The sequence below is a fragment of the Furipterus horrens genome, unplaced genomic scaffold (assembly GCF_987537825.1).
Source record: "Furipterus horrens unplaced genomic scaffold, mFurHor1.1.pri manual_scaffold_2, whole genome shotgun sequence".
In the NCBI taxonomy this organism is placed as follows: Eukaryota; Metazoa; Chordata; class Mammalia; order Chiroptera; family Furipteridae; genus Furipterus; species Furipterus horrens.
In genome coordinates this window covers 1,761,528-1,775,658 of record NW_028327172.1, presented here as the reverse complement: position 1 = coordinate 1,775,658, position 14,131 = coordinate 1,761,528, and the positions used below count along the sequence as shown (strand labels likewise).

The 14,131-nt window shown below is 58.6% G+C and overlaps 1 protein-coding gene across 1 annotated transcript in view; it reads left to right on the top strand.

Annotated features, from left to right (window-relative positions):
* CARS1 (cysteinyl-tRNA synthetase 1) overlaps positions 1-14,131 on the top strand; it is a 99,416-nt gene that overhangs the window by 79,283 nt on the left and 6,002 nt on the right. Inside the window, exons 10-16 of the mRNA XM_090292939.1 lie at positions 10,817-10,929; positions 11,395-11,523; positions 12,100-12,229; positions 12,337-12,440; positions 12,593-12,690; positions 12,784-12,973; positions 13,238-13,306. Coding sequence (XP_090149065.1) covers positions 10,817-10,929; positions 11,395-11,523; positions 12,100-12,229; positions 12,337-12,440; positions 12,593-12,690; positions 12,784-12,973; positions 13,238-13,306 — 833 coding nt within the window. The remainder of the gene's footprint in view (positions 1-10,816; positions 10,930-11,394; positions 11,524-12,099; positions 12,230-12,336; positions 12,441-12,592; positions 12,691-12,783; positions 12,974-13,237; positions 13,307-14,131) is intronic.

The following is a 14,131-nucleotide window of genomic DNA, read 5'->3' as shown; positions in this document are numbered from 1 at the left end:
ATTCTGGTTACTACATGATCTGGGGACTCCATTCCCATCCCTACGTGATCTGGGGACTACATTCCCATCCCTACGTGATCTGGGGACTCCATTCCCATCCCTAAGTCATCTGGGGACTCCATTCCCATCCCTACGTGATCTGGGGACTCTATTCTCAGCCCTGTGTGATCTGAGGACTCCATTGCCATCCCTAAGTGATCTCGGGACTCCCATTTCCATCCCTGCATGATCCTAGGACTCCATTCTCTTCCCTGCATGACCTGGGTACTCCATTCTCTTCCCTGCGTGACCTGGGGACTCCGTTCTCTTCCCTGCATGATCTGGGGACTCCGACCACTTCCCTGCGTGATCTGGGGACTCCGTCCTCTTCCCTGCATGATCTGGGGACTCCGTCCTCGCTCCTACGTGATCTGGGTATTCTATTCCGTTCCTAAGTGATCTGGGGACTCCATTCTCAGCCCTGTGTTATCTGGGGACTCCATTCCCATCCCTACGTGATCTGGGGACTCTATTCTCAGCCCTGTGTGATTTGGGGACTCCATTCCCATCCCTACGTGATCTGGAGACACTATTTTCAGCCCTGTGTAATCTGGGGACTCCATTGCCATCCCTAAGTGATCTGGGGACTCCCATTTCCATCCCTGCATGATCCGAGGACTCCATTCTCTTCCCTGCATGACCTGGGGACTCCATTCTCTTCCCTGTGTGACCTGGGGACTCCGTTCTCTTCCCTGCGTGACCTGGGGACTCCATTCTCTTCCCTGCGTGACCTGGGACTGCATTCTCTTCCCTGCATGATCTGGAGACTCCATTCCTGTCCCTACATGATCTGGGGATTCCATTCTGGTACCTACATGATGGGGGACTCCATTCTGGTTCCTACATGATCTGGGGACTCCATTCCCATCCGTTCGTGATCTGGGGACTCCATTCCCATCCGTACGTGATCTGGGGACTCTATTCTCAGCCCTGTGTGATCTGGGGCCTCCATTCCCATCCCTACGTGATCTGGGGACTCCATTCTCTTCCCTGCGTGACCTGGGGACACCATTCTCTTCCCTGCATGACCTGGGGACTCCATTCTCTTCCCTGCGTGACCTGGGACTGCATTCTCTTCCCTGCATGATCTGGAGACTCCATTCCTGTCCCTGCATGATCTGGGGACTCCATTTTGGTTCCTACATGATCGGGGACTCCATTCTGGTTACTACATGATCTGGGGACTCCATTCCCATCCGTACGTGATCTGGGGACTCCATTCCCATCCCTACGTGATCTGGGGACTCCATTCCCATCCCTAAGTGATCTGGGGACTCCATTCCCATCCCTACGTGATCTGGGGACTCTATTCTCAGCCCTGTGTGATCTGAGGACTCCATTGCCATCCCTAAGTGATCTGGGGACTCCCATTTCCATCCCTGCATGATCCGAGGACTCCATTCTCTTCCCTGCATGACCTGGGGACTCCATTCTCTTCCCTGCGTGACCTGGGGACTCCGTTCTCTTCCCTGCGTGATCTGGGGACTCCGACCACTTCCCTTCGTGATCTGGGGACTCCGTCCTCTTTCCTGCATGATCTAGGGACTCCGTCCTCGCTCCTACGTGATCTGGGTATTCTATCCCGTTCCTAAGTGATCTGGGGACTCCATTCTAAGCCCTGTGTGATCTGGGGACTCCATTCCCATCCCTACGTGATCTGGGGACTCTATTCTCAGCCCTGTGTGATCTGGGGAATCCATTCCCATCCCTACGTGATCTGGAGACTCTATTCTCAGCCCTGTGTAATCTGGGGACTCCATTGCCATCCCTAAGTGATCTGGGGACTCCCATTTCCATCCCTACATGATCCGAGGACTCCATTCTCTTCCCTGCATGACCTGGGGACTCCATTCTCTTCCCTGTGTGACCTGGGGACTCCATTCTCTTCCCTGCGTGACCTGGGACTGCATTCTCTTCCCTGCATGATCTGGAGACTCCATTCCTGTCCCTACATGATCTGGGGACTCCATTCTGGTACCTACATGATGGGGGACTCCATTCTGGTTCCTACATAATCTGGGGACTCCATTCCCATCCGTACGTGATCTGGGGACTGCATTCCCATCCCTACGTGATCTGGGGACTCTATTCTCAGCCCTGTGTGATCTGGGGCCTCCATTCCCATCCCTACGTGATCTGGGGACTCCATTCTCTTCCCTGCGTGACCTGGGGACTCCATTCTCTTCCCTGCGTGACCTGGGGACTCCATTCTCTTCCCTGCGTGACCTGGGACTGCATTCTCTTCCCTGCATGATCTGGAGACTCCATTCCTGTCCCTGCATGATCTGGGGACTCCATTCTGGTTCCTACATGATCGGGGACTCCATTCTGGTTACTACATGATCTGGGGACTCCATTCCCATCCCTACGTGATCTGGGGACTACATTCCCATCCCTACGTGATCTGGGGACTCCATTCCCATCCCTAAGTCATCTGGGGACTCCATTCCCATCCCTACGTGATCTGGGGACTCTATTCTCAGCCCTGTGTGATCTGAGGACTCCATTGCCATCCCTAAGTGATCTCGGGACTCCCATTTCCATCCCTGCATGATCCTAGGACTCCATTCTCTTCCCTGCATGACCTGGGTACTCCATTCTCTTCCCTGCGTGACCTGGGGACTCCGTTCTCTTCCCTGCATGATCTGGGGACTCCGACCACTTCCCTGCGTGATCTGGGGACTCCGTCCTCTTCCCTGCATGATCTGGGGACTCCGTCCTCGCTCCTACGTGATCTGGGTATTCTATTCCGTTCCTAAGTGATCTGGGGACTCCATTCTCAGCCCTGTGTTATCTGGGGACTCCATTCCCATCCCTACGTGATCTGGGGACTCTATTCTCAGCCCTGTGTGATTTGGGGACTCCATTCCCATCCCTACGTGATCTGGAGACACTATTTTCAGCCCTGTGTAATCTGGGGACTCCATTGCCATCCCTAAGTGATCTGGGGACTCCCATTTCCATCCCTGCATGATCCGAGGACTCCATTCTCTTCCCTGCATGACCTGGGGACTCCATTCTCTTCCCTGTGTGACCTGGGGACTCCGTTCTCTTCCCTGCGTGACCTGGGGACTCCATTCTCTTCCCTGCGTGACCTGGGACTGCATTCTCTTCCCTGCATGATCTGGAGACTCCATTCCTGTCCCTGCATGATCTGGGGACTCCATTCTGGTTCCTACATGATCGGGGACTCCATTCTGGTTACTACATGATCTGGGGACTCCATTCCCATCCCTACGTGATCTGGGGACTACATTCCCATCCCTACGTGATCTGGGGACTCCATTCCCATCCCTAAGTCATCTGGGGACTCCATTCCCATCCCTACGTGATCTGGGGACTCTATTCTCAGCCCTGTGTGATCTGAGGACTCCATTGCCATCCCTAAGTGATCTCGGGACTCCCATTTCCATCCCTGCATGATCCTAGGACTCCATTCTCTTCCCTGCATGACCTGGGTACTCCATTCTCTTCCCTGCGTGACCTGGGGACTCCGTTCTCTTCCCTGCATGATCTGGGGACTCCGACCACTTCCCTGCGTGATCTGGGGACTCCGTCCTCTTCCCTGCATGATCTGGGGACTCCGTCCTCGCTCCTACGTGATCTGGGTATTCTATTCCGTTCCTAAGTGATCTGGGGACTCCATTCTCAGCCCTGTGTTATCTGGGGACTCCATTCCCATCCCTACGTGATCTGGGGACTCTATTCTCAGCCCTGTGTGATTTGGGGACTCCATTCCCATCCCTACGTGATCTGGAGACACTATTTTCAGCCCTGTGTAATCTGGGGACTCCATTGCCATCCCTAAGTGATCTGGGGACTCCCATTTCCATCCCTGCATGATCCGAGGACTCCATTCTCTTCCCTGCATGACCTGGGGACTCCATTCTCTTCCCTGTGTGACCTGGGGACTCCGTTCTCTTCCCTGCGTGACCTGGGGACTCCATTCTCTTCCCTGCGTGACCTGGGACTGCATTCTCTTCCCTGCATGATCTGGAGACTCCATTCCTGTCCCTACATGATCTGGGGATTCCATTCTGGTACCTACATGATGGGGGACTCCATTCTGGTTCCTACATGATCTGGGGACTCCATTCCCATCCGTTCGTGATCTGGGGACTCCATTCCCATCCGTACGTGATCTGGGGACTCTATTCTCAGCCCTGTGTGATCTGGGGCCTCCATTCCCATCCCTACGTGATCTGGGGACTCCATTCTCTTCCCTGCGTGACCTGGGGACTCCATTCTCTTCCCTGCATGACCTGGGGACTCCATTCTCTTCCCTGCGTGACCTGGGACTGCATTCTCTTCCCTGCATGATCTGGAGACTCCATTCCTGTCCCTGCATGATCTGGGGACTCCATTCTGGTTCCAACATGATCGGGGACTCCATTCTGGTTACTACATGATCTGGGGACTCCATTCCCATCCCTACGTGATCTGGGGACTCCATTCCCATCCCTACGTGATCTGGGGACTCCATTCCCATCCCTACGTGATCTGGGGACTCTATTCTCAGCCCTGTGTGATCTGAGGACTCCATTGCCATCCCTAAGTGATCTGGGGACTCCCATTTCCATCCCTGCATGACCCTAGGACTCCATTCTCTTCTCTGTGTGACCTGGGGACTCCATTCTCTTCCCTGCGTGACCTGGGGACTCCGTTCTCTTCCCTGTGTGATCTGGGGACTCCGTTCTCTTCCCTGCGTGATCTGGGGACTCCGACCACTTCCCTGCGTGATCTGGGGACTCCGTCCTCTTCCCTACATGATCTGGGGACTCCGTCCTCACTCCTACATGATCTGGGTATTCTATTCCGTTCCTAAGTGACCTGGGGACTCCATTCTCTTCCCTGCGTGACCTGGGACTCCATTCTCTTCCCTGCATGATCTGGGGACTCCATTCTGGTTCCTACATGGTCGGGGACTCCATTCTGGTTCCTACGTGATGTGGGGACTCCATTCCCATCCCTACGTGATCTGGGGACTCCATTCCCATCCCTACGTTATCTGGGGACTCTATTCTCAGCCCTGTGTGATCCGAGGACTCCATTCTCTTCCCTGCGTGACCTGGGGACTCCGTTCTCTTCCCTGCGTGATCTGGGGACTCCGTTCTCTTCCCTGCGTGATCTGGGGACTCCGACCACTTCCCTGCGTGATCTGGGGACTCCGTCCTCTTCCCTGCATGATCTGGGGACTCCGTCCTCGCTCCTACGTGATCTGGGTATTCTATTCCGTTCCTAAGTGATCTGGGGACTCCATTCTCAGCCCTGTGTGATCTGGGGACTCCATTCCCATCCCTACGTGATCTGGGGACTCTATTCTCAGCCCTGTGTGATCTGGGGACTCCATTCCCATCCCTACGTGATCTGGAGACTCTATTCTCAGCCCTGTGTGATCTGGGGACTCCGTTGCCATCCATAAGTGATCTGGGGACTCCATTCCCATCCCTACGTGATCTGGAGACTCTATTCTCAGCCCTGTGTGATCTGGGGACTCCGTTGCCATCCATAAGTGATCTGGGGACTCCCATTTCCATCCCTGCATGATCCGAGGACTCCATTCTCTTCCCTGCATGACCTGGGGACTCCATTCTCTTTTCTGCGTGACCTGGGGACTCCATTCTCTTCCCTGTGTGATCTGGGGACGCGATTCTCTTCCCTGCGTGACCTGGGACGCCATTCTCTTCCCTGCGTGACCTGGGACTCCATTCTCTTCCCTGCGTGACCTGGGGACTCCATTCTCCTCCCTGCGTGACCTGGGACTGCATTCTCTTCCCTGCATGATCTGGAGACTCCATTCCTGTCCCTGCATGATCTGGGGACTCCATTCTGGTTCCTACATGATGGGGGACTCCATTCTGGTTCCTACATGATCTGGGGACTCCATTCCCCTCCCTACGTGATCTGGGGACTCCATTCCCATCCCTACGTGATCTGGGGACTCCATTCCCATCCCTAAGTGATCTGGGGACTCCATTCCCATCCCTACTTGATCTGGGGACGCCATTCTCTTTCATGTGTGATGTGGGGAATCCATTCCCATCCCTACGTGATTTGGGGACTCTATTCTCAGCCCTGTGTGATCTGGGACTCCATTCTCTTTCCTGTGTTATCTGGGGACTCCATTCCCATCCCTACATGATCTGGGGACTCAATTCTCAGCCCTGTGTGATCTGGGGACTCCATTCCCATCCCTACGTGATCTGGGGACTCCATTCTCTTTCCTGCGTGCCCTGGGGACTCCATTCTCTTCCCTGTGTGAACTGGGGACGCCATTCTCTTCCCTGCGTGACCTGGGACTGCATTCTCTTCCCTGCATGATCTAGAGACTCCATTCCTGTCCCTGCATGATCTGGGGACTCCATTCTGGTTCCTACATGATCGGGGACTCCATTCTGGTTCCTAAATGATCTGGGGACTCCATTCCCATCCCTACGTGATCTGGGGACTCCATTCTCTTTCCTGCGTGCCCTGGGGACTCCATTCTCTTCCCTGTGTGAACTGGTGACGCCATTCTCTTCCCTGCGTGACCTGGGACTGCATTCTCTTCCCTGCATGATCTAGAGACTCCATTCCTGTCCCTGCATGATCTGCGGACTCCATTCTGGTTCCTACATCATCTGGGGACTCCATTGCCATCCCTACGTGATCTGGGGACTCCATTCCCATCCCTACGTGATCTGGGGACTCCCATTTCCATCCCTGCATGATCCGAGGACTCCATTCTCTTCCCTGTGAGACCTGGGGACTCCATTCTCTTCCCTGCATGATCTGGAGACTCCATTCCTGTCCCTGCATGATCTGGGGACTCCATTCTGGTTCCTACATGGTCGGGGACTCCATTCTGGTTCCTACCCGATCTGGGGACTCCATTCTCTTTCCTGCGTGCCCTGGGGACTCCATTCTCTTCCCTGTGTGAACTGGGGACGCCATTCTCTTCCCTGCGTGACCTGGGACTGCATTCTCTTCCCTGCATGATCTAGAGACTCCATTCCTGTCCCTGCATGATCTGGGGACTCCATTCCCATCCCTACGTGATCTGGGGACTCCATTCCCATCCCTACGTGATCTGGGGACTCCATTCCCAGCCCTACGTGATCTGGGGACTCCATTCTCTTCCCTGCGTGACCTGGGGACTCCATTCTCTTCCCTGCGTGAACTGGGAACTCCATTCTCTTCCCTGCGTGACCTGGGGACTCCGTTCTCTTCCCTGCGTGATCTGGGTACTCCAACCACTTCCCTGCGTGATCTGGGGACTCCGTCCTCGCTCCTACGTGATCTGGGTATTCTATTCCGTTCCTAAGTGATCTGGGGACTCCATTCTCAGCCCTGTGTGATCTGGGGACTCCATTCCCATCCCTACGTGATCTGGGGACTCTTTTCTCAGCCCTGTGTGATCTGAGGACTCCATTCCCATCCGTACGTGATCTGGAGACTCTATTCTCAGTCCTGTGTGATCTGGGGACTCCATTGCCATCCCTAAGTGATCTGGGGACTCCCATTTCCATCCCTGCATGATCCGAGGACTCCATTCTCCTCCCTGCATGACCTGGGGACTCCATTCTCTTTCCTGCGTGACCTGGGGACTCCATTCTCTTCCCTGTGTGAACTGGGGACGCCATTCTCTTCCCTGCGTGAACTGGGACTCCATTCTCCTCCCTGCATTATCTAGAGACTCCATTCCTGTCCCTGCATGATCTGGGGACTCCATTCTGGTTCCTGCGTGATCTGGGGACTCCATTCCCATCCCTACGTGATCTGGGGACTCCATTCCCATCCCTACGTGATCTGGGGACTCTATTCTCAGCCCTGTGTGATATGGGGACTCCATTCCCATCCCTACGTGATCTGGGGACTGCATTCCCATTCCTAAGTGATCTGGGGACTCCATTCTCTTCCCTGCATGATCTGGGGACTCCATTCTGGTTCCTGCAGGATCGGGGACTCTATTCTGGTTCCTACATGATCTGGGGATCCATTCCCATCCCTACATGATCTGTGGAGTCCTTTCTCTTCCCTACGTGATCTGGGGTTGAACCACAGGAGCAGTGGCCCTTCCGGGCGGCTCCCTCATGGCCAGCACACGTGTTGCATTACCTGCCCGTGTTTCTGGAAAACAGCTTGGCCATTAACATGCCTTTTGATCAAGTAGCTTCACCTCTTGGGCTCCGCTCTACAGAAACATCAGAACCGAAAACGAAACACTCAGGAGGGAGGGGCCAGGTTAGTTTAGCGGTGTTAACACGGGACCCAAAGGCACTCAGGCTGAAGCCGGCAGAGTGACGGGCGCGAGTTCACGATGCTGAAGCCCCCGCCCCCAAGTGGGCCCGTCACGGGCTCGGGATTAGGCAGCAGGACCCCCACATCCCTGGAGCCCCAGAAGCAGACACACCCACATCTACAAGGGGGTTGAGCCTTCCCAGGAATGCACAGACCCGCCAGGGCTCACAGGGCTAGGATGGGATTAAAATACACGTCAGCGGCCGTGGTCTGACAACGGGGAATGTCACCCCGGGGATGCAGGAATGTCCACTGCTTGAAGGGGACACACGGGACCACACAGAGGAGTTCCTGCAAATCCCAAAGAGCGGCGTCCATGGGACCACACGGTGACCACGTTACTGCCGACACTGAAGGGACACGTAAAACTTACAAACCCAGGCTTTTCACAGATACAGAGCCTCTGCCGAAGCCAAAGCCAAAGCAAAGGCCTTGTTGGCAAAGGGGTGGAGCCGACAGGTGCGTACGCCCCCGCCCGCCGGGGACCCCAGGAGAAGCAGGCCGACCACTGCCATCGTCAGGCTCCCGGCTGCCACGTGGCCCCACGTGAGGAGGACAGAGGAGAGCAGTGCGTTCGCTGGGGTTGTCAAGGCTGACAGTCGCCAGGCCACACGGGGGAGGCCGCGGGCCCCGCGGGGCCAGGGTCCGTGCCCAACCACGCCTCCTGCAGAGAAGAAGGGACCGTCCGAACTGAGTCCCGCCGGCTAATCGGGATAAGAACGTCTCACTGTGAAAAGAAGAAGAAAGTCCTTACAAGAAACCTGTGCGGCGCCACGCTCCTGGGCAGGTGCAAGACGGGAACCACGTGGACGGGACGGGGTGTCTGCATCGCACGCGGTGAAGGGCCGCGTCACGGGATGTGGGCTCGGGGAACGGAGACTGAAAGGGCGAGGAATTGGCGAGGCGGGGGTTCCGTCCAAGCGCGGGAAGAGGAGCAGCGGTCCAGGGAAAGGAAGGAAAGACCAGAGCAGAGAAGTGGAAGGGAAATAACTGTTCTTCACGAAGACAGAGGAGGGAAACTTCTCGCAAGACTGGTGAGGAAGGGAGAAGGTTCAGGGGACGTGAGGACCAAGCGGACCTGACCGTGGGGGCTGGAGGCGCGTGAGAGGCAGACCCTGAGCGCCCCCACTGCCTCCGAGGCCTGGCAGCCTGAGGGAGCGTGTGGCCCGGCCTCTGAAGGTCACGTGCACCAGGACCCTTCTGAAGCGGGGAGCACGTGCCGCCGTGTGTCACCGAGTCTCTTCGTGGGACCCTGGCTGGCCGTTCCTCTTACACAGCGTGTGCTTCTGCTCCTGTCTTCGCCCCGACTGACTCTAGAATCGGTTCGAGTTCCCAGGACGTGTGTCTGCCTGGGGCTCGTTTAGATTTTAAAAGCCACAGACCTGCACGTCGTTACCCCAGAATGAGGAGGGTCGCCGTCCCCGCGTTCGTAGCCGCGCCGCTTCTCCGGACTCTTTCACGTTGGCCAGGAGCTCTGCATTCAGAGCGTCCCCTGACCGTCAAGCCTGAGACGTGCCTTCTGTCAGGCTGCCCCGCTGAGACCGGAAGGGGCCTTGACGCGCTCTGTTCCAGAGTCTCCCACGAGGGGGCGGTAGCGCCCAGGAGCGGGCCTGGCCAGACCCCCCGCGGCCTCAGTGGGGGCCGAGGGCCCTTGCTCTACCCCATTCACCCAGCTCCTCCCCGGGGACCGCGGGGATGGGTGCTCTGCACGCAGGCGGGACCCCCGGGCAGGTGTTTGCTTTCTCAGCGCCAGCGCGTCCTGTGGACCCGACGCGGGGCCCACAAGCCCCCTGTGCTGGCCGCGCACCCTCCTCTGGGTGACCGGCTCGTCCGCCCTCTGGGGCCTGCGGCCTCCTCCACGTCACCTGTCACCTCCGCCGATGAGCGCAGGAGGGTCAGTGAGTGTCCCGACGGCCGCCCACACGAGATCCTGCTGCCGAGCCAGGTCCCCAAGCTGCCACCATGAGGTCGCCTCGCCTCAGACCAGAGCCCATCGCTTACCACAGGATGGGGGTGGGGAGGGGGGTGCGGCAGGAGACCAGCATCCGTGGAAACGCAGATGCGGGCCAGGCCCACGGCTAATGGGCCTGGGAGTCCGTCAGCGACCTTGGACCTTGTCAATGGGCCCTCGAATACCTGGACACTGGGCGACACCCACTCCAGGCACAGTAGACGTGAAGGTGTGCTTGGCCACGTTAGCAAACAAATGGGTCAGGGGGACTCCCCAGCAGACCCAAAGCTGGCCTTGACCCCGGCCAGCTGGTGCCGTGGTCAGAGCACCCCGTGCGCTGGGAGGTCGTGGGTGTGGTCCCCAGTCGGCAGCTACGGGACACAGCCCGTCAAGGCCTCTCTCTCTCTCTCCAACCCACCTCCTCTCTGAAAAGCCAGGAAAGCCGCGGCCGAGGGTGGGGACAGACACTTTTTAAGCTGGCCTGGAGGTGCGATGGTTGCGACCGTGAGGCTGTGCTGAGCAACCCTTCCCTCGTGTCCCCCACAGGCGACCTGAGCGTCTCGGCGGAGCGCCTGAGCGAGAAGCGGTCCCCCAATGACTTCGCCCTGTGGAAGGCCTCCAAGCCGGGGGAGCCGTCCTGGCCGTGCCCGTGGGGCAGGGTGAGCACGGAGAGGGCACAGGGCCGGGGTCGGGGGCAGCCCTGGGGACTCGGGCCCCCTGCAGCCCCGGGCCTGAGGGCAGGCCGCTCCCCTTCCGGCCGCCTCTCTGCCATCGTGCGGGATTGGGGGGGGTTGGCGCGTGGGCTGCTGGACCGCCTTGGAGGCCCCTGCGTCCCGATGGGCTTTGACTCTGAGTATCACAGGCTCCCGGGGCGAGTCCGCCCTCTGGCGTTCCCTGAGCCGCGGGGAGGGGGTGTCTGCATCTGCTCCCGGCCACGTGCCGGGGGACACTGGCCGTGACGCGGCCTCAGCACGAAGCCGTGGGGAGCTGCACAGACGGCTTCCCTTCGTTTCCCAGGTGGAACTTAACACCTGTCCCAGGAAAGTGCTGAGGTGTTGGGGTCAGCACCTTGGGGCGAGTGAAGTGAGGTCAGGCGGCCGGTCACCAGGTCGTTTCCTCCCCAGGGGCGTCCGGGCTGGCACATCGAGTGTTCCGCCATGGCGGGCACCCTCCTCGGAGCCTCGATGGACATCCACGGGGGGGGCTTCGACCTCCGGTTCCCGCACCACGACAATGAGCTGGCGCAGTCCGAGGTAGGCTGTGCCGTGGGCGGCGGGGCCGAGGCGGGGGCTGCGAGGGAGGGGCTGTGAATGGAGCCTGGTGTCTGCATTGGGGGTCTGTCGTGGGAAAGCTGAACCCTAACTGTGGGGCTCATTTCCCACATCAACACATGATTGACCGGTCACGAGTAAACCCGTGTTTTCAAGTACGATCAACTGCTCTACAGTTTATCATACTAAAAAAAGTTATTAAAAGTTACATAGAAGATATGTACAAAGTTTCATTTCAATACATTATGTATAAAGAAAGTACATTGAAGTTTATTTAGATTGTTTCATTTTCATATTCAATGACAAAAAAAACAGCCAGTGACATGGGGTAGCTTCTGTATAAAATCGCCCGTCAGCAATTAGCAGCCTGATGTTTGGCAGCAGTCAGGCCAGATTCGAGCCAACGTTACCCCGGCGCGTTAACTGGGCAGCCCCTCTGAGCCCCAGTGCCCACCGAGAAAAGGCGGCACCCCCTTCGGCGCGCACGGCATGGACAGGGGACCCCCCACCCCGACCCGCAGAGGCGCGGACTCAGCAGCTGCCCCGCCCCACGCGCAGGCCTACTTTGAAAATGACTGCTGGGTCCGCTACTTCCTGCACACGGGCCACCTGACGATCGCAGGCTGCAAAATGTCCAAGTCGCTCAAAAACTTCGTCACCATCAAAGACGCCTTGAAGAAGCACTCAGGTACTCACTGGCCACGCCCAAAGAGCACACGCTGCTTTGCTCGGCTGCGGCGACGGGGACGCAGCTCTCAGGAGGGTAAGGGAGCCCCCGTGCTGTTCTCTCCGCAGCCAGGCAGCTGCGCTTGGCCTTCCTCATGCACTCGTGGAAGGACACGCTGGACTATTCGAGCAACACCATGGAGTCGGCCCTGCAGTACGAGAAGTTCCTGAGTGTGAGTCCCCGAGGAGGCCGTGCTGTGTTCTGAGCCAGAGCGGGACTCACACGAGGGCGCGCGCGGGGAGGGCCGGCCCCGACCACCGTCCTCGAGGGGCCTTGGAGGGGCCGGCTGTGCGCACGCCGCTGAGTGGAACTCTCTGACCACAGGAGTTTTTCTTAAACGTGAAAGACATCCTCCGCGCTCCTGTCGATGCCTCCAGCCAGTTCGAGAAGTGGGAGGAGGAGGAGGCAGAGCTGAACGAGAGGTGAGGTGGAGCCTCGTCTCTGGGGTCACGGCGCCCCAACCCGCCGGCGTGCCGTGGCTGTCATGGCTGATGTCCCCCGTCCTCCTCTCTTAGCTTCGCCAGCAGGAAGGCAGCGGTGCACGCAGCCCTGTGTGACAACGTGGACACGCGCACTGTCCTGGAGGAGATGCGGGCCCTGGTCAGCCACTGCAACCTGTACATGGCCGCCCGGAAGGCCGCGAGGAGGAGGCCCAACCGGGCTCTGCTGGAGAGCGTGGCCCTGTACCTCACCCACATGCTGAAGGTACGCGCGCCCCAGTAGGGCCGTGGCCGTGGGAACGGGCCGGCGGCAGCGGCGCAGGGCTGAGCGGGACGCACTCTGGCCCTGCGTGCCTCGGCTTCCCCTCCGGCCTCGTTTGGGAAGCAGAACGAGGCGCAGAGCTGTGCACCGCACACCTGCCCGCCGGCCAGGCCCAGGGTCTCTGCCGCGGCAACATGCGGCGCAGCCTGGCCAGCGAACGCCGCCTCTCCGGGCCTCTTCCTCCCGCGCGCTCGTTTCTTATCCTAGATCTTTGGGGCCATAGAAGAGGACAGCTCCCTGGGCTTCCCTGTTGGAGGACCTGGAAGCAGCCTGAACGTGAGTGCAGCCACCTGGGCCCGGAGCCCCTGCCGGGCCACCCTTGGGTCGCCAGGGGCACCCTCCTTCCTTCCACACCTGCTCCCTCCCTGTTCCTCGTTCCTGTGCTGGGTCAAGCCTGTGGACAGGCGGAGACCAGCATCCGATCCCACCCGCACTGGGCCTTCCAGACCCGGCTGGGGAACTGAGCGTCGAGGGCGGCCTTCCTCGCTGGCTGCCGGTCAGGCGGGCCTGTGCCGTCCGAGCTCGATCCCGGGAGACCAGGCGAGAAGGCGCAGCCCCGTGGCAGCACGGGTTCCCCCTCGCTCATCCTCGCACGTGCGACCCGTACTCAGATCCTCCCACTCACGTTCAGCCGTCTGTTGGGTGGGTCTGGGCTCGTGAGAAAACCCACAGCAGTTGCTGTGGTTGGCGTGGGTGCAGACCCACATGGCGTGACTGGCGCAGGTCGGGTTCCTCTCAGGTGAACTCTCCCCACTCCCCCCTACCCCCCACCCGCGAGTCGAGAGCGCCCTGTCAGTGCGTGACTAGAACGCACATTTCAATACTCGCGTAAAAACAGGAGTCGGGTGCAGCCTGAAGGGAAGAAGGCCTGCATGGGGTTGTAGACGTCCCCCCAGGAGCAGCGCCTGGAGGGAGCAGCTTGGGGGTTTGCAGTCCTGCCCGCGCCGGGCCTGCGCCGCCGCAGCCCCCACTGGCTTTCCAATCGTTGCCTTATAGGAAGCCTCTTCGGTGCTCCTTAGAAAGCAAGCCACGCAGCTGCTTCGTTCTCCTGTGCCAGTGATTCTAGATGTTTATTTTCTTTAAAAACAACCCTCCTGGGTT